The sequence below is a fragment of the Chiloscyllium plagiosum genome, unplaced genomic scaffold, assembly GCF_037043375.1.
Source record: "Chiloscyllium plagiosum isolate Xiang-an unplaced genomic scaffold, Cpla_swu_hap1 HiC_scaffold_10, whole genome shotgun sequence".
NCBI lineage: Eukaryota > Metazoa > Chordata > Chondrichthyes > Orectolobiformes > Hemiscylliidae > Chiloscyllium > Chiloscyllium plagiosum.
This window is the reverse complement of record NW_028270148.1, coordinates 119520644-119541993: the sequence shown is the minus strand read 5'-3', so window position 1 is coordinate 119541993 and position 21350 is coordinate 119520644. Positions and strand designations below refer to the sequence as shown.

Here is a 21350-nt window from a genome sequence, read left to right as displayed (position 1 = left end):
AGTATTCAATCGCACTTCTGACTTGTGTTTAACAGATGACGGACAGCCAAAGGCAAGATAGGAGGTTAGCTACCAAGGAATTCCTAGTTTCTGGCCTATCCTTGTGGCCACTGTATTTATATGGCTGCTTCAGCTCAGTTTCTGGTAACCAACAGATGTTGAATAGGCAGATTCAGTCATGTAACACCATTGAATATGAAGGGGTGATGGTCTTTGCCTGGCACTCGACAACAAAAGTGTTACTATTTACTTTTCAGTCCAATCCTGGATATTGAGGAGAAAGTGAGGACTGCAGATGCTGGAGATCAGAGCTGAAAATGTGTTTCTGGAAAAGCGCAGCAGGTCAGGCAATATCCAAGGAACAGGAGAATCGACGTTTCGGGCATAAGCCCTTCTTCAGGAAGGGCTTATGCCCGAAACGTCGATTCTCCTGTTCCTTGGATGCTGCCTGACCTGCTGCGCTTTACCAGCAACACAATCCTGGATATTGTCCAGCACTTGCTGCATTTGGACATAGACTGTTTTAGTATCTGAAGAGTTAGAAATGGTACTCAACATTGTGCAATTATCAGTGAGCATTCCCACTTCTGACCTTATGATGGACAGAAGGTCATTAATAAAGCAATTGAAGATGGTTGGGGTTAAGAATCTACCCTGAGGAACTCCTACAGAGATGTTTCAGGACTGAGATGAATGATCTCCAAAAACCTTCCTGTGTGTTATGTGTGACTTCAAATAGCTGTGAGTTTTCCTCTTGATTCCTACTGACTCCAAGTTTGATAGGGCTCCTTGACGTCAATACATAGTCAAGGGTAGTCACTTTCACTTCACCTCTAAAATTCAGTTCTTTTGTCAATGCTTGACTCATGACTGTAGAGGTCAGGAGCCCTGGCCTTTGAAAGAAGTGCTGGTTGATAGAACTGTTACTGACTCTTCCATCAACCTCCTGATGATCAAGTCTACTGGTGGGGTGGTAATTGGCTTGTTTGAAATTGAATTTGTCATGCTGTGATGATATTATGGCTTTAAGAGGTTATTTTGTCATTTTCTTTTGAAGACAGGTTTTAAGACGGGGTACTGAGGTGTCTATTCAAAATTCAAAGTAAATAGCTTAAGGGCTTTTTAAAAATGTTGGAACAATAGATGCAGTCTGAATGGGTGTGATCAAACTCTCACAGAATCAGGATTTTTAGTTTGTTTTAATTTTTCAGTAGCAGTTATTGCTGGGTCTGTTACTGCAGTACTCCCTGCTACACTCTCATGTGCGTGAGACGATCTGTTTTCTGAATTTGTCTTTTCCCAAGGGTGTGTTTATGGGATATTACTCAACTGGAACAGTTAATTAGTTAAGCCAATTCTTATTTTTTTGTTTTGTTGTATTTTACCTATAGTGCGTGAATAAAGTGTGTTTGGCTTAACGCTGAGTAGCTTGATGAATCGAATTACATCTGGAACACAACACCTTATATCTACCTTGAAAATAAGAAAAAGTTAGGGTCTAGTCTACCTTCTTAACATATGTTGAGGGGGTTTGGTCAGGTCTATAACAATGCTTGTCGAGTAGATGCCAGTGTTGCAGTGGTGTTGGAGCAGCTTTCTAGGGGTACAGCAAGTTCTCAAACACAAGGTTTCAGTAGTATTGTCAGAATGGTGTCAGTGCCCAAAGCCTATGCAGCATTCAGTACCTCCAATCATTTCTTGATATCACGTGGAGTGAACTGAATTGGCTGAAGACTAGCATCTTTGATGCTAGGCACCTCCGGAGAAGCCCAAGATGGGCCATCTACTTGGCTAAAGATTATCTTTTGCACTAATGTGTTGGGGTTTCCCAACTGTTGAGGATGGTAATATTTGTGCAGCTTCCATTTCCATTTGGTTATTTAATTGTCCACCATGATTCACAACGGGATGCAGTAGGTCTGCAAAGTTTAGATCTGATCTGTTGACTTGTGATTGCTCAGTCCTCTCTATTGCATGCATGAACAATTCCATATTGTGGCTGTCAGTTCTAAAGGCTCACTGCACCCAAAACATTAATATTGCTTTCTTTCCACTGATGCTGCCAGATTTGCTGAGTTTTTCCCTAGCAATTTCACCTCTTGTTACCCTGTTAATGTTTGATCTGGTATAATAAGATTTCATAGGATCTGCAGTCAATGTTGAGGCCTCCTAGGCCCAACTGTTGCCCGATCATATACTTCGTCACCACATGAGCAAGTCTGTCTGTCAGGGGGATGGTGATGGTGGTATCTGGATCATTGTAGGGTATGATTCGGTGAGTATGACTATTGTTTGTCTATTCTGCAAGACAGCTCACTCAATTTTGGTATGAGCTCCCAGATGTTGGTAAGGGGGACTTTGCAGGATTAACAGAGCTTGTTTTGCTGTTGTCACTTCCAGTGCCATGTGGTCCATCTGATTTTGTTTCTTTCTTTCAACTTTGTAGCAGTTTGATTCAATCGAGTGGTTGAGTCTTCAGCCAATTCAGTTCACTCCACGTGATATCTAAGCTATTTCACAGGCAGTTACCAGTCAACAATGACATAATCAGTAAGGATGGCAGATTTCTTTCCATAAAGGACTTCAGTAAACCAGGTAGGCTTTTACAATAATTGACAGTCGTTACATGAGTGCCAATAATCTAGCTTTTGATTCCAGATTTTAACTGAATTCAAATTTCACCATTTGCTATGGATTTGAACCCACGTCCTCAGAACATCAGCCTACACCTCTGAAGTTCTAGTCCATTTATATTACCACTGAACCACCACCTTTTACTCATCTTTCCTACTCGCTTTCAACCCCACATAAGAAATCTAACTTCATACATGTAGCACAGGCAATAACTCTTACCTGTTGCCTTGTTGCAAAATTTGCTGAAATTATGTGGGAGGAAAGAAAAATATATGCATTAGTAAAAAGAGTTTCAACTACAAAGTGAGAGAGTGCATCACCATAAAGTTCCCTTCTAAAAACCTAATTTCAAAAAACTGCAATTCACCTGAACATCATCTGATTATGAATCAATGGGGACCAATGGAATAGCCATGCTTGATTTGATTCAAAACATTATCATTGATTTGAAAATTACGGAGCAATCTCTTCTGAAGTTGTCACAACACAAAAGACCATAAAACCGTAAGAAATAGGAACTGGAGTAGGTTACTCGGCTCCTCAAGCCTGCTCTGCCATTCAACAGGATCATGGCTGACCTGGCATTCCTCACATTGACTATCCTGCCCTTTCTACATAACCCTTGATTCCTAGACTGATCAATAATTTCTTAGCCTTAAATGTACAAAAGGATCTTGCCCCCACGGCACTCTGTGGCAAGGAGTTCCAAAGACTCTCAACCCTCAATGAAGAAATTCCTCATCTCTTAAATTGGTGGCCTTTTATTCTGAGACTATGCTCTCTGGCTCTAGATTCATCCTCTCAAAACATCCTCCCAGCATTTATCCTGTCAAGCTCCTTTAAGAATTCCACATGTTTCAATGAGATCACCTCTTATTTTTCTAAACCTTAATGAGTAGAGTTCCAACCTGTTTAACCTTTGTTCATAAGTCAATCCTTCCATACTATGATCTGAAGTTTCCACCTGCTTCTTACTACGATCCAAAGTCCTCACCTGCTTTCAAGAAGACCACCATCATTCTGGTACCAAAAAAAACTCATGCAGCATTCCTCAATGCCTAGTGCCCAGTGGCTCAGACCTCCATAATTATGAAATGCTTCCAGAAGAGAGTCATAGCTCATATAAACTCTAGCCTCCCAGTCTGCCATGATCCCTTGCATTTTGCCCGCCATCACGACAGGTCCACGGCACAGACTATCTCTCAGTCATCTCTGGAATATCTGGATAACAAGGTTACCTATGTCAGGCTCCTACTTATCGACTACAGCTCTACCTTCAACACTCCAATTCCAACTAAACTAACCGCGAAACTCCGAGACCCAAGTCTCTGCTCCACCCTCTGCAACTGGATCCTCAACTTCCTGACCCACAAACCGAAATTGGTGGGAATGGGCAACAACACATCCTCCACAATATTCCTCAACACCACTGCTCCACAAGGCTGTGTTCTCAGCCTCTTACCATACTCCTTACACACTCATGAACGTGTGGCCAAAAGAAAAGAGATAAAGTGCTTGGTGATATGGTGTAAAGATTATAATCTCTCTCTCAATATCAGCAAAACAAGGAGCTGGTTATTGACTTCAGGAACCAAGCTGGAGGGGACACACCTGTCTACTTCAATGATGCTGAGGTGGAGAAAGTCAACAGCGTCAGGTTCCTAGGAGTGAAGATCACCAATAATCTGTCCTGGTTCACCTCAGTTGATGCAACAGTCAAGAAAGCACAACAATGTCTCTGTTTCTTCAGGAGGCTAAGGAAATTTAGCATTTCTGTGAAAACTCTTACAATTGTTACAGATACACCATAGAAAGCACACTATCCAGCTTGGTATGGCAACTGCTGTGCCCAGTTCCATAAGAAACTACAAAGAATTATGAGCACAGCCCAGTCCATCATGCAGGGCAAATTCCATCTATTGACTCCATCTAACACTTCTCGTTGCTTTGGGAAGGCAGCCAACATCATCAAAGACCCCTCCCACCCCAGTTATAATTTCTTTCAACCACTTCAGTCAGGCAAAAGATACAAGCACTTAGACACATGAACCAACAGATTCAAGAACAGTTTCTTCCTTGCTGTTGCAGGACTTCCGAATTAACTTCTCAAATTTTTAATTTAATGTTGATCTGGCACTTTGTGCACCTTCTGTGTGGCTGTAAAATTGTATTCCTTATTCTGTTGTATGACCTGCATGCACTTTGTATGGTACGATCTACCTGTACTGCATGGAAAACAAAACTTTCGTGTCCATGTGATAATAACAAATCAAATCAAATCAAGGATCATTCTCGTGAACTTTCTCTGAACTTCCTCCAATGAAACAAATATATTTTCTTAAATAAGGGACATAACCACCCTCAGTACTCCAGATGTAGTCTCCCCAGACCTTGTACAGTTGCAGTAAGACTTCCCTACTCTTATACTCCAATCCCTTTGAAATAAAGGCCAACATGAGCCTTCCAAATTACATGCTAGCTTTCTGCTTTTCCTGCACAAATACCTCCAAGTCCCTTTGTGCTGCAGTTTCCTATAGTGTCTTTCCAATTAAATAATATTGTTCTTTTGTTCTCTCTCCCTTCCAAATGAACAACTTCACAATTTCCCACATGATATTCCATTTGTCAACATTTTGCCCATTTACTTAACTTATCAATATCTCTCTGTAAACTATTTGTATCTGCCTTTCCATCTATTTTTATATTGTCTGCAAATTTGGCTACAGTATGTTCATTTCCTTCCTCCAAATCATTGATATATATTGTAAACAATTGTTGGGTGAGCACTGATCCCTGTGGAACCCCAGCGGTCATGGGTCTCCAACCTGAAAAATAACTCCTTTTTCCCACTCATTGTTTCCAATCCACGAGCCCATTTCTTATCTGTGCCTTTATACTATCTCCAACATTGTGGCTTTAATCTTAACCTTTTGTGAGGTACCTTGTTGAACACGTTCTGGAAATTCAAATACAACATAGCTACTGGTTCCCATCTATCCACTTTGGTCGAGACTCACTCAAGAAACTCTAATAAATTAGTCAGATGCAATTTCCCTTTCATGCTGACGATGCTTGATTAGATTATGATTTTCCAAATGTTCTGCAATTACTTTCTTAACAACTGAATTGAATACTTTTCCAACAATATATGTTAGACTAATCAGACTATAGTTACCCACTTTTTACTTCCCTTCCTTATGGAATTATCACATTACCAGTTTTTCAATCTTCTGGTGTTTCTTCAGAATCCAACAATCTTTGTAAAAGTACAACAAACACATTCATTATCTCTGTAGTTACTGCTTTTAGGATCCTAAGAAGCAGGGGATTTGTCTGTCTTTAGCCCCATTAGTTTGTCTAAGGCTACTTTTTTTAGTGACAGTAATGGTCATTTTGAGTGGGAGCAGCGGCCGAGTTGAGGTGAACCCGGGAGACTACAGCTAAGGTAAGAGTTTTTTTCAAAATTACTTACCTGTAGCGGGCATCGGTGTTTTGTTTTCTCTCTCCTTCACAGAAAGAGCGGGAGCAGCAGAGGAAGTGACGGCAAGCAGAGGGGCAGCCGGGAAGGAGAACTGTGAGTATAAATACTCACTGTTTCACCACCAACGGTCATTTGAGTGGGAGCAGCGGCCGAGTTGAGGTGAACCCGGGAGACTACAGCTAAGGTAAGAGTTTTTTTCAAAATTACTTACCTGTAGCGGGCATCGGTGTTTTGTTTTCTCTCTCCTTCACAGAAAGAGCGGGAGCAGCAGAGGAAGTGACGGCAAGCAGAGGGGCAGCCGAGACCCGGAAGCAGTTAGTGTAAGCTTAGCTGGGTTAGTTTTTTCCCCCTTTAAAAGCGTGAAGGAGAGGGGGGACTTTAACTTTCCTGATATTGATTGGGAAAGCTATAGCTCAAGTTCATTAGATGGGTCAGTGTTTGTTCAATGTGTGCAGGAGAGTTTCCTGACACAATATGTAGACAGGCCAACAAGAGGTGAGGCCATACTGGATTTGGTTCTGGGTAACGAACCAGGCCAGGTGTTAGAATTAGAGGTAGGTGAGCACTTTGGGGATAGTGACCATAATTCGGTGATTTTTACACTTGTGATGGAGAGGGATAAGTGTGTACTACAGGGCAAGAATTATAGCTGGGGTAAGGGAAATTATGATGCGGTGAGGCATGACTTAGGATGTGTGGCTTGGAAAAGTAGACTCCAAGGCAAGAGTGTAAATGATATGTGGAACTTGTTCAAGGGGCAACTATTGAGTGTCCTTGATAATTATGTACCTGTCAGGCAGGTAGGAAAGGGTCGTGCGAGGGAGCCGTGGTTTAATAAGGAATTGGAATCCCTTGTTAAATGGAAGAGGGCGGCCTATCTCAAGATGAGACGTGAAGGTTCAATTGGGGCGATTGAGAGTTATAGGGTAGCCAGGAAGGACCTGAAGAGAGAGCTAAAAGCAGCAAGGAGGGGACATGAAAGGTCCTTAGTAGATAGGATTAGGGAAAACCCTAAGGCTTTCTATAGGTATGTTAGGAATAAAAGAATGACTAGGGTAGGAATAGGTCCAGTCAAGGATAGTAGGGGGAAGTTGCGTGTGGAGGCGGAAGAGATTGGGGAGACACTGAATGAATACTTTTCTTCAGTATTCACTCAGGAACAGGGCATTGTTGTCGATGAGAATACTGAGGCACAAATAAGTAGAATGGATGGCTTTGAGGTATGTAGAGAAGAGGTGTTGGAAATCCTGGAAAAGGTGAAAATAGATAAGTCCCCTGGGCCTGATGGCATTTATCCTAGGATTCTCTGGGAAGCAAGGGAGGAGATTGCAGAGCCATTGGCCTTGATTTTTATGTCCTCTTTGTCTACAGGAGTAGTCCCAGAAGACTGGAGGATAGCAAATGTGGTTCCCTTGTTCAAAAAGGGGAGTAGGGATAGCCCTAGTAACTATAGGCCGGTGAGTCTCACTTCTGTTGTGGGCAAAGTCTTAGAGAGAATTGTAAGGGATAGGATTTATGCACATCTAGATAGGAATAATGTGATCAAGGATAGTCAGCATGGTTTTGTGAAGGGCAAGTCGTGCCTCACAAACCTTATTGAATTCTTTGAAAAGGTGACGAAGGAGGTTGATGAGGGGAAAGCGGTAGATGTGGTATATATGGATTTTAGTAAGGCGTTTGATAAGGTTCCCCATGGTAGGCTACTGCAGAAAATACGGAGATATGGCATTGAGGGTGAGTTGGAGGTTTGGATTAGGAATTGGCTGGATGGAAGAAGACAGAGGGTAGTAGTTGATGGCAAAGTTTCTTCATGGAGTGCCGTCACTAGCGGTGTTCCGCAAGGATCTGTTTTGGGACCATTGCTGTTTGTCATTTTTATAAATGACCTGGAAGAGGGGTTAGAAGGTTGGGTGAGCAAGTTTGCGGATGACACGAAAGTCGGAGGAGTTGTTGACAGTGAGGAAGCATGTGGCAGGTTACAGCAGGATATAGAGAAGCTGCAGAGCTGGGCAGAAAGGTGGCAGATGGAATTCAATGTAGCTAAGTGCGAGGTGATTCACTTTGGGAAGAATAACAAAAAGATGGGGTACTGGGCTAATGGTCGGATACTTGGTAGTGTGGATGAGCAGAGGGATCTTGGTGTCCATGTACACAGATCTCTGAAAGTTGCCACCCAGGTAAATAGTGCGGTGAGGAAGGCATATGGCGTACTGGCTTTTATTGGTAGAGGAATTGAGTTCCGGAGTCCTGAGGTCATGATGCAGTTGTATAAGACTCTGGTACGGCCGCATCTGGAATATTGTGTGCAGTTTTGGTCGCCATACTATAGGAAGGATGTGGAGGCATTGGAACGGGTGCAGAGGAGGTTTACCAGGATGTTGCCTGGTATGGAAGGAAAATCGTATGAGGAAAGACTGAGGCACTTGGGGCTGTTTTCACTAGAGAAAAGAAGGTTTAGGGGTGACTTGATTGAGGTGTACAAGATGATTAGGGGGTTAGATAGGGTCGACAGTATGAACCTTTTCCCGCGTATTGAGTCGGGTATTACAAGGGGGCATAGCTTTAAATTAAGGGGGGGTAGATATAGGACTGATGTTAGGGGTAGGTTCTTCACTCAGCGAGTCGTTAGTTCATGGAATGCCCTGCCAGTAACAGTGGTGGACTCTCCCTCTTTATGGGCATTTAAGAGGGCATTGGATAGGTATATGGAGGATAGTGGGTTAGTGTAGTTTAGGTGGGCTTGGATCGGCGCAACATCGAGGGCCCAAGGGCCTGTACTGCGCTGTATTCTTCTATGTTCTATGTTCTATGTTCTATGGTACTTAACTCCACCCATGTATCCTTCAATATTAATGAGATTTTTGAAGTTTCTTCCACTGTATGGACTGATGGAAAATAACTTTTCTACCATTTACTTGTTCCCCAAAACCATCTTCCCAGATTCATTTTCTAAGGGGCCTATGTTCATGTTGACTTCTCTATGCTTTTTTTAAACATTATTCACTAGTTCACCCAATTGCTTATTTTCTCTCATTGTCTTGCTTTGCTGGATTCTGAATTTATCCCAGTCTTCAGGGCCATTGCTGATTTTGGCCTCCACATATGCTTTTTCTTTCAACTTAATAGTCTCCTTAACTTCCTTGGTTGATTTATCTCTCTCTGAGAATCTTTCTTCCTTGCTGGGATGTATTTTTGGTGAGTCATGAATTACCTCCTTAAGTGCCTGCCACTCTTTGTTTATTGTCATTTCTTCTAATCCATCCATGCAGTTCACCTCAGCTAACTCTATCGGAAACATATTTAACTCCTTGCTGAAAATACTCAATGTTTTTCAGCTCACCACTCTCTGGGCGAAGAAATTTCTCATCTCAGCCCCTAAATGGTCTACCCTGTATCCTTAGACTGTCACCCTCCATTCTGGACTCCCTGATCATCGGTAACATCTTTCCTGCATTTACTCATTATGCTAGAATCTTATCAGTTTCTGAGATTCCCCTTCATTCTTCTAAACTTCAGTGACTATAGTCCTAAATGATACAGTCTGTTTACTTACATCAATTCTGCCATCCCAGGAATCAGTCCGGTAAACCTTCATTGTACTCTCTTCATAGTCAGAACGTCTCTCCTCAGATAAGGAGAAAAAAACTGCAAAGAATACTCCACGTGTGACCTCAGCAAGGCTTTGTACAACTGCAAGACATCCCTGCTCCTGTACTCGAAACCTCTCATGAAGAAAGCCAACATACCATTTGCCTTCTTCATTGCCTGCCGCACCAGTATGCTTATTTTCAACAAATGCTTTTCAAAGATACCCAGGTCTCACTCCATCTTCCCCTTTTCCAATCTATCATTGCTCAGATAATAATCTGCCATCTTGTTTTTACTGCCAATGTTGATAACCTGTTAATTATTGGTATCTGTAATGCATTTGACCACTTACTCAACTTGTCCAAATCACACTGCAGCATCTCTGAATTCTCCTCACAGCTCACCCTCCCACTCAGCTTTGTGTCATCTGCAAATCTGTAGATATTACACTCATTTAAATCATGAATATATATTGTGAATAGCTAGGGACCAAGCACTAATCCCTGTGGTACCTTACTAGTCACTGCCTACCACTTGGAACAAGATCCATTTATGTCTACTCTTTATTTTCTGTCTGCCAAACAGTTCCCTATTCATTTCAGGACATTACCCTAATCCCATGGGCTTTAACCTTACATTCTAAGTTCTTATGAGGTACCTTATTGAGAACCTTCTGAAGGTTAAAGTAAACCCCTTTTTAAATTCATTGTCACAACAACGGCATTACTCAGAGGGCATGAAAGATTCAGCCACATTGCTGTGAGTCGGGAGTTACATGTATGATAGACTAGGTAAGGATGGCAATTTCTTTCCCTAAATGACATTAGCAATCCAAATGGGTTTTTCCAACAATTGACAACACATTCATGGCCATCATCAGACCTTTAATTCCAGATTTTTTTCCATTTAATTCAAACTCCAGCATTTGTTGTGGGAAGATTTGAACCACGCCCTCCACAACATTACGTGGGTCTTTGGATTAACAGTCCAGCAATAACTAGGCCATTGCTTCCCTCATCAACTCTACTCATTACATCCTTGAAAAATTGTAGTAGTTTTCTCAACTACAATATACTTTTGTAAATCCATACTTGACTCTGTCTAATACAGTCACTGTTTTCCAAATGCTTGGCTATTACATCTTTTACAATGGACTCTAGCAGTTTTGCCATTATCAATGTCAGACTAACCAGTTGATAATTCCCCTGTTTTCTCTCTACTTCCTTTTCCTTTTAAAATAATGGAGTTACATTAACTACCCTCCAATCCATAGGAACTGAACCAGAGTCTACTAAATTTTGAAAGATGACCACCAATGCAACCACTATTTCTCAAGCCACTTCTTTTAACTACTCTGGAATACAGATTATCAGGCTATGGTGTTTGATTGCCCTTTAATCCTATCAATTTCCCAAACACCATTTCCATACTCAGGCTGAGGTTATTCAGTTCTTCCCTCTCACGAGACTGTGTTTCCCAGCACTTTTGGGACGTTATTAATGCCCTACTTTATGAACAAAGAACCAAAGTATGCACTTAATTGGTCTGCGAGCAATTTGTTCCCCATTATAACCTCCCCTGTTTCTGACTGTAGGATTAGGAAAGATTTGTATCAAAGGAATTAAGACTTAACTTTAAGGAACAAGCAAGGAACAAAAGTGCAGTTTGGTAGTCAGCAAGGCAAAATAGTAGATTACAAGTTCAAAGGCATAAAAACAACTTGCTCTTCTTCTAAAAAATAATTCCACTGGGAAAGAAGTCAAAGCTGAATATGAAGTTCAGGATTAGTACAAAAAAGTATGAGTACATTTTTAAAAGCTGACGTGAGGAGAAAGATCAGTTGCAAGTTTTAGGAGAATTGGACTGAAACTGAAGATCGTGGCATTAGCATTGGATGTAGGTAAAGAAAAAAATATATACTTCACGATTACAGTCTTTGATTTGATTTGATTTATTATTGTTACATGGATCTAGGTACAGTGAAAAGGTTTGTTTTGCGTTCAGTACAGGCAGATCATATCATACAAAGTGCATAAGAGTAATAGAACAAAGTGAGGAATACAATGTTATGGTTGCAGGCAATGTTATGATTGCACAAAGAGCTAGGTCAGTATTAAATTTGAAATTTTAGAGGTCAATTCAGAAGTCTAATAACAGCAGAGAAGCTGTTGGAAGAGATTATAGTCAGGCTGGAGGGGTCTTTGATGATGTTGGCTGCCTTTCTGAGGCACCAAGTAGTACAGATGGAGTCAATGGATGGAAGATTGCCGTGCATGATTGACTGGGCTGTGCTCACAACTCTCTGTAGTTTCTTGTGAACTGGGCATAGTAGTTGCCGCACCAAGCTCTGATGCAACTGGATAGAATGCTTTCTAAGGTGCACCTATAACAGTGGTTACAGTCTTTATGCCTAAATGTCTTAGCCTCTGAGGAAATAGAGGCATTGTTGTGCTTTCTTGACCATCACATCGATGTGGATTGACCTAAACAGATTGTTGGTGATCATCAAGTCTAGGAACTTGACGCACTCAACCACTTACACCTCAGCATTATTGATGTAGATTGGGGTGTAGCCTCAACCTTGCTTCCTGAAATGCATGACCAGCTTTTGCATTCTGCCTATATTGAGTGAGAGACTGTTATCTTCACATCATGTCACAAGCACTTTACCTCTTTCCCTTATTCTGTCTCATCACTAAATATGAGGAGGTTAAAAGGCACATTGAAAATAGGAAAAGCCATCTGCAACATCTTTCTTGACTTAAACAGCTCTGATTTCCAATGTTTTATCTTTGAGTAGAACCCAGCACGCTTTTTTCTGCCTTTCCCCCTTTTACTTCCTTTCCTTTGTTTTCTCAGATTTTAAAGTGATTTTTCTGCTAAGAAAACAAACCTCAGAGTAACTGAGAGTCGGAGTGGAGTGGGCTGGAAGCTTGGAGCAGTACCGAGCGGCTGGGAGCTGGAGCAGAGCAGAACAGGCTCGAGGCCGGAAGTGGCTCCGAGCCAGAATGGGCTGGAGGCCTGGAGCAGTGTGAGAACTAGAGTGGATCAGGCTGGAGGCCTAGAGCAGAGTGGGGATAATTGTTGGACTGGGGTCTGGTACAGGCGGTCAGTGGCATGCGAGGCTTGTCAGACCTCGTGGAAGCCCCAGTTAGTGTAATGTTTATTTGTAATTTGTTTATTTGAGCTATAGAGAGAGGCTAAATAGGCTGGGCTGTTTTCCCTGCGCATTGGAGACTGAGGGGCTGGAAGGTTTGAGCTAAATGGAGAGGCTGAATAGGCTGGGGTTGTTTTCCCTGAAGCATCAGAAGCTGAGGGTTAACCTTATAGCGGTTTATAAAATCTTGAGGTGCATAGATATGGTAAATAGACAATATTCTCTGGGGTGGGGAATTCCAGAACCATAGGTTTAGGGTAAGAGGGGCAAGATTTAAAAGGGACCTAAGGGGCAACATTTTCATGCAGAGGGTGGTGCATGCATGGAATATGCTGCCAAAGGAAATGGGGGAGGTTGGTACAATTACAACATTTAACAAGCATCTGGATGGGTATATGAATAGGAAGGGTTTAGAGGAATAGGAGTCAAATGGGACTAGATTAATTTAGGATATCTCGTCTATATAGTCGGGTTGGACCAAAGAGTCTGTTTCCATGCTGTACGTTCCTTTGACTCTATGACTGTGTTATTTATCCTTTTAACGATATCTTATTTCTAACCTATACTATAGATCACTAAGGTAATGCAACTTCTTTTCCCCTCTTTTTGTGTCTAAGATTTGTACCCAGGTACTTTGTACCTAAGATAGTGTCATGAGAGGTAACATTGTAAACTTTTCACTGTATGTGAGTATGTGTGACAATAAAGGATATTTAATTCTATTCTATTAAAGGCTGTCAAGACAATTGTTGAAATGTCTAAACTGACAAAATAGAGACGGACCTGTCTGCAGATAATCGAGAAAATCAAAGTGGGAACAAAAACAAAAATAGCATTAGTGAAATAGATAATAACCAAATTAAATTTCAACGTTACAAACTAAAAACAAAACAAAGTTCAGTGGAATGGGCAACTGATTCTATAATTCAGATTTTTGTCTATCATATATCTACTAAAAAGAAGAATGTCTGTTTAGATCTACCAAATATGAGGATTGCTTCTACCCAGTCATCTTGCAGCCTGGTTTTCGCACAGTTTCCAACATATACTTGTGGCAGTTCATTAAGGCTTGAGTGCTAATCATGGCAGCTTTAGGATCTGAGTGGTAATCAGGGACTGCTGTTTTTCTCACTACTAAATGTTTCCATGACATATACTACCTGTGCTCGAAGAATTTTTGATTGATAATGTACAGCTGACCTGACATGTTTAATTTAAAGCAAAAACACAAGTTGCTAGAAAAGCTCAGCAAATCTGGCAGCATCTGTGCAGAGAAATCAAAGTTAATGTTTTGAGTCTGGTGACTCTTCCTCAGTTCTGATGAAGGGTCACTGGACTCAAAACATTATTTTGATTTCTCTTCACAGAGCTTTTCCAGCAACTTCTGTTTTTGTTTCTGATTTATAGCATGCACAATTCTTTGGTTTATGCTTAATTTAAAGGCATTACTAACTGTGATCATATTACATGCTTACAATTCATTACCAGGGGAGCAATTTTGCAACCATTAATTTGATACTTCAGCCTTCCAATTACATAATACAAAGTTATGTTTCAAATTTATTTATCTTTAGTTATGTTCAGGTACCTTACACCTAGGAGAAACAACATAGTTAAAAACTTCAATGAAATGTGTTATGGGTCAAAGGCTGATTTAAATTTTGGCTTAAACTTTCTTTCCTTTCTCTGAGAGTCGATGCAGTCAATCTATGTAAAGCAGTTCATAGTTGTGAGGATTTTAGCATTTGCAGTAATTTTGAACCCGTATATGAAAACTGGTAAAAGAGAAACAAATCCACTGTAATAAATACAGCGCAGCCATCATAATACTTACGGTTGCAAACCGGGAACGAACTGTTGATTTGCTCCATAACATCAGTGAGATCTGTACTTGTGTCCTCAGGTGGAATCAATAAATCATCTAAAAGCAGGATAATGACAAATCAAGAAAAATCAGAAGAAAATTACACAAAAATGAATCTGATTGCCCTTAATTTCATGGAGAAAAGCACTCTCATCTGACTGTGCAGTCACTAATATCATTGCAATCTTGAGTAACATTACATAATGACTGTAACATTTTCATAAAAGAAAAAAAATGCATAGTATCTTTCACATCCTCAGGATGTCGTAAAGTGCTTTGAAACAAATGAATTAGACAGAGATAGATAGGCTCTTCATTAGTAAGGGATCAAAGGTTATAGGAGAGAAGCCCGGAGCATGGAGTTGAGAAACACATCAGCTGTGATTAAATGGTGGAGCAGACTCAAGAGGCCAAATTCTGTTCCTAATCTTTTGGATACTAATGTGACTAAAGTCTGGTAAGTCCCTTGGACCTGATGGGATGCATTCTGGGATATTACAGGAAATAGTTACAGAGACAGTGATGCACTGGCAGCAGTCTTCAAGGATCTGGAGCTTCTGGCAAAGTCCCAAAGGATTGAAAGCCATCAATGTAATACCCTTATTGGAAAAGGAGGGGGGGGGGGGGCATGGGGAAAATATCAGTCTATTATAAAGGATATCATAGCAGAGCAATAAAAATATTAATATGATGAAACAGAGTCAGCATGGGTTCATGAAGGGGAAATTATGCCTGATTATTTACTTGAATTCTTTGAGAAGGTAACACAAGATAGATAAAATGGAAACAGTGGATGCAATTTATCTGGTATTCAGAAGTGTTTGATAAATTATCACAGTTTAGGCTATTTAATAAGAAAAGAGTGCATGGTGATGGTAATATATTAGCATGAATAGAGGACTGGCTAACTAATAAATACAGAGAAATGGGATAAGGAGGACATTTTCAGTACGGCGACCTGTAATGAGGGGAGTGCTTCAGGGATCAGTGCTGGGCCCACAGTTATTCACAATATATTTTAATAGAGTCATAGCATCATCAGGATGTACAGCACGAAAACAGACTCTTTGGTGCAACTTGTCCATGCCAACCAGATACCTTAACCTAATCTAAGTCCCTTTGCCAGCACTTGGCCCGTATCCCTCTGAACCCTTCCTATTCATATACCCATCCAGATGCCTTTTAAATGTTCTAACTGTACCAGCCTCACCACTTCCTCTGGCAGCTCATTCCATATAGGCACCATGCTTTGTGTGAAAAAGTTGCCCCTTAAGTCCCTTTTATATCTTTCCCCTCTCACCCTAAACCTATGCCCTTGAATTCTGGACTCCCCCGCCCCAGGGAAAAGACATTGTCTGTTTATCCTATCCATGCCTCTCATGATTTTATAAACCTCTATAAAGACACTCCTCAGCCTCTGATGTTCCAGGGAAAACAGCCCCAAACTATTCAGCCTCTCCCTGTAGTTCAAATTCTCCAACCTTGGCAACACCCTTGTAAATCTTTTCTGAACCCTTTCAACTTTCACAACATCTTTCCGATAGTAAGGAGACCAGAATTGCACGCAGCATTTCAAAAGTGGCCTAACCAATGTCCTGTACAGCCGCAACATGACCTCTCAACTCCTGTACTCAATACTCTGACCAATAAAGGAAAGCATACCAAACACCTTCTTCACTATCCTATCTACCTGTTCTACTTTCAAGGAACAATGAACCTGCACTCACTAGGACCTTACCATTAAGTATATAAGTCCTGCTCTAATTTGCTTTTCCAAAATGCAGCACTTCGCATTTATCTAACTTAGACTCTATCTGCCACTCCTCAGACCATTGGCCCACCTGATAAAGATCATGTTGTAACCTGAGGTAACTTTTTTCGCTCTCCACTACACCTCCAATTTTGGTGTCATCTGCAAGCTTACTAATTATACCTCCGATGTTCACATCCAAATCAATTACATAAATGACAAAAGGTAGCAGACCCAGTGCCAATCTTTGTGGCACACCACTGGTCACAGGCCTCCAATCTGAAAAGTAACCCTCCACCACCATCTTCTGTCTTAATGATTTGGAAGAGGAAAATAAACTATCTTAAATATGTGGCCCCTTATTCTGAGCTTATGTTCTCTGATCCAAGATCCACAAGGGGAACAAACCTTTCCGTGCCTACCCAAGTCCTTGAAGAATCTTACTTATTTCAGTAAGGTTGCTGTTCATTCTTCTTTATTCCGACAGTTCTTTATACAGGTCCAATCTGCTCAACGTGTCATCTGCAAACTTCACTCTATATATATATATATATATATATATATGAGTGAAGTTTGCAGATGACACGTTGAGCAGATTGGACCTGTATAAAGAACTGTCGGAATAAAGAAGAATGAACAGCAACCTTACTGAAATAAGTAAGATTCTTCAAGGACTTGGGTAGGCACGGAAAGGTTTGTTCCCCTTGTGGATCTTGGATCAGAGAACATAAGGTCAGAATAAGGGGCCACATATTTAAGATCGAGATGTGGTGGAATTTCTTCTCTCAGAGAAGTGGAGAGGATGACACAGAATCTGCAAAGGGATACAGACAGATTAAGTGATTGGGCAAAAGCTTGGCATATAGAATATAATGTGAGGCTTATGCATTTTGGTAGGAACAATAGGGGAGCTGAATACAATTTACATGAAGAAAGACTACAGAAAGCGAGAAAACAGAGGGATTTGGGAGTTCTCACCCGTGAATTACAGAGAGTCTAACATCCAGGTTCAGCAGATAACAAAGAAACCAACTGGAACATGGCTTTTATTTTCAAAGGACAGGGAATATATAAAGTCAGAAGGTTTTGCTAAAACTGTAAAGGCACTAGTTAGACAATAGCTAGAATCCGGTGAACAATTTTCGGTCCCTTATCTAAGGAAAGGTACATTGGAGGCAGTCCAGAGAAGGTTCACTAGGCTGATACCAGGTATGGAGAGACTGTCTAATCAACAGACGTTGAGCAGATTGGGCCTTTGTTTGTTGGATATAGAAGAATGAACAGTGACCTTACTGAAATAACTAAGATCCTTCAAGGACTTTGGTAGACATGGAAAGATCTTTTCCCCTTTGTGGAATTTGGACCAGTGAGCATAAACTCAGAATAAGGGGTCACATATCGAGATGAGGTGGAATTTCTTCTCTCAGAGGGTGCTGAATCTGTGGAATGTTTTACCAAAGAGGACTGTTGAGGCTGGGTCATTAAGTATACTCAAGGCTGAGATAGATTTTTAATTTTTATGGGAATCTTGTGTTATGGGGAAAAGGCAAGAAAGTGAAGTTTATAAGTATCAGATCAGTTATGATTCTCATTCAATCGCATAGCCAGGCTGAATGGCATACTTCTGCTCCTATGTCTTATGGTCTAACTGGAGAACAGTATCACTTCTGGACCCCAGAGTTTAAGAAGGATCAGAAAGTTTTGGAGTGTTATGGTAAGGTGGTAAAACATTATTCACCTTTAAATTTGGTTATGAATGTGTAGAAGATGACAATAGATCATCAGTAGATTGAATGCTCTATGGAACAGCATGTCCCAGCATTAGTGGGAGATGAAATGGCATTGCTGTAGAAAATAATTGTCTTTTAAGGATGAATTTTAAACTCTCAACATTTACATTTAATGTTACGCAACATATTGTTAGCAAGATTTTTCTGTTGTTTGTGGATTAAGAAGTATTTTTGTGAATCTTTTCATTCATCACTAACCTGTCTGTGAGCTGAAGTCTTCATTATAGGCTTGACTATTTTCAGCAAGCTGAAAAGATGCAGTTGGGGAAACAGGAGTAACTCCATTCAGTTTGGCTTCTGTCAATGGCTATGAAAAATTTGCAACAGTACAAGTCATACAGTAATAATAACATACTGCTTTGAATTTTAATAAGATGCACAGGGATTTATAAATATTCTTGATAAATAGTTATTAAAGAATATAGATAGTTTATTGTCACCATTAGAACATCATTTGTTATAAACTACATATAATCTTAACTTGGAAGGGCTCTTGTGACACTGGTAGGGTCTCTATCTCTAGGCGAGAAGTCCAGGGTTCAAGTTCCAGTTGTTGAACAGGAATATCGTAAGAGGTTGATTGAAATTTTTTTTTATTCTTTACTTATTCTGTACAATTGAAGAAGAATCATTGAAATGTTAACTCTGTTTCTCCCTACACAGATGCTGCCAAGACTGGCTGTGTTTCTCCAGCATTCTACGCCTATTATGAAGTATTCTTCAGTGGTCACTGACTACAGTGGGAATGGAGCCAAATGAAGTATTCCATCATGACTGATTGTGTCTATTAATGTTAAAGAAAATGCCACCCTCTATACTGAAATGAGGCAGAGACTCTAATATCTAAGTGTTTACTTAGCTCAGGAAAGATTGCTTGATTTACTTTTTAGGTGCGATAGGATTAGGAAAATAATAATTTATCAGATAATTTCCAAGTTTCTTTAAACTCCAACTCACAGGTTAAACTAGAAAAGGGATCAGAAAGACAAACATACAAACAAGGAACAAGAGTAGGCCACTTAGCCCTTCAGGCCTGCTCCACCATTCAGTAAGACCTGGCCTGATGGGATTTTAACCTCAACTCTAAATTCCTGCGTTCCCATAGTCTTTCATCCCCTTGGTCATCAAGAATCTGTCCACCTCTACCTTAAAAAATTTAAAGATTCTGTATTCTCTGTCTGAAGTGGCAGAAGAGTTGAATTGCTACTTTAGATCTGTCTTCACTGGGAAAGACACGAGCAATCTCCCAGATGTAATAGTGACTGAAGGACCTGAACTGAAGGGAATTTATATTAGACAGGAAATGGTGTTGGAGAGACAGTTAGGTCTGAAGGCTGATAAGTCCCCCGGAACTGATGGTCTGCATCCCAGGGTACTGAAGGACGTGGCTCTAGAAATCGTGGATGCGTTGGTGATAATTTTCCAATGTTCTATAGATTCAGGATCAGTTCCTGTGGATTGGAGGGTGGCTAATGTTGTCCCACTTTTTAAGAAAGGAGGGAGAAAGAAAACAGAATTATAGACCAGTTAGTTTGACCTCAGTGGTGGGAGAAATGCTGGAGTCAATTATAAAGGACGAAATTACGATACATCTGATAGCAGTGACAGGATAGGTCAGAGGCAGCATGGATTTATGAAGGGGAAATCATGCTTGACTAATCTTCTGGAATGTTTTGAGGATGTAACTCTGAAGATGGACAAGGGAGATCCAGTGGATGTAGTAGACCTGCACTTTCAGAAAGCCTTTGATAAAGTTCCACATAGGAGGTTAGTGAGCAAAATTAGGGCACGTGGTATTAGGGGCAAAATACTGACATGGATTGAAAATTGGTTGGCTGACAGGAAACAAAGAGTAGTGATAAACGGCTCCCTTTCGGAATGGCAGACGGTGACCAATGGTGTGCCGTAGGGATCAGTGCTGGGACCGCAGCTTTTTACAATATACATTAATGATATAGATGAAGGTATTAAAAGTAATATTAGCAAATTTGCTGATGACACAAAGCTGGGTGGCAGGGTGAAATGTGAGGAGGATGTTAGGAGAATACAGGGTGACCTGGACAGGCTAGGTGAGTGGACGGATGCATGGCAGATGCAGTTTAATGTGGATAAATGTATGGTCATCCACTTTGGTGGCAAGAACAGGAAGGCAGATTACTACCTAAATGGAGTCAAGTTAGGTAAAGGGGCAGTACAACAAGATCTAGGTGTTCTTGTACATCAGTCAATGAAAGCAAGCATGCATGTACAGCAGGCAGTGAAGAAAGCTAATAGCATGCTGGCCTTCATAACAAATGGAATTGAGTATAGAAGCAAAGAGGTCCTTCTGCAGCTGTACAGGGCCCTGGTGAGACCGCACCTGGAATATTGTGCACAGTTTTGGTCTCAAAATTTGAGGAAAGATATTCTTACTATTGAGGGAGTGCAGCGTAGGTTCATGAGGTCAATTCCCGGAATGGCGGGACTATCTTACGCTGAAAGATTGGAGCGACTGGGCTTGTATATGCTTGAGTTTAGAAGGCTGAGAGGGGATCTGAGTGAGACGTGTATGATTATTAAAGGATTGGATACTCTGGAGGCAGGAAGCATGTTTCCGCTGATGGGTGAGTCCCGAACCAGAGGACACAGTTTAAAAATAAGGGGTAGGCCACTTAGAACAGAGCTGAGGAGAAACTTGTTCACCCAGAGAGTGGTGGGCGTATGGAATGCTCTGCCCCAGTAGGCTGTGTAGGCCAAGTCTCTGGATACTTTCAAGAAAGAATTGGAATCAAGGGGTATGGGGATAAGGCAGGAACAGGATACTGATTGAGGATGATCAGCTATGATCATAATGATTGGTGGTGCAGGCTCGAAGGGCAGAATGGCCTACTCCTGCACCTATTGTCTATTGAGGAGGGCAATTCCAAAGGTCACAATTCTGAATAGAAAAATATTTCCTCTGTCTTAAATGGGTGTCCCCTTATTTTTAAACTAGGACACATAATAAAAAATTCTCCCACAAGAGAAACCATCCTTTCCACATCTACCCAGTTAAGTCCGTTCAGGATCTTGAATGTTTCAATTAAGTCACCTTTAACTCTTCTAAA

The 21350-nt window shown here is 40.9% G+C and overlaps 1 protein-coding gene across 1 annotated transcript in view; it reads right to left on the bottom strand.

Moving 5' to 3' along the window:
- The window catches only part of utrn (utrophin), a 686012-nt gene that overhangs the window by 5785 nt on the left and 658877 nt on the right, over positions 1 to 21350 (bottom strand). Inside the window, exons 71-72 of the mRNA XM_087991761.1 lie at positions 18463 to 18571; positions 14695 to 14781 (exon numbers count right to left, since the gene is read on the bottom strand). Of these exons, the coding sequence (XP_087847887.1) occupies positions 14695 to 14781; positions 18463 to 18571 (196 nt within the window). The remainder of the gene's footprint in view (positions 1 to 14694; positions 14782 to 18462; positions 18572 to 21350) is intronic.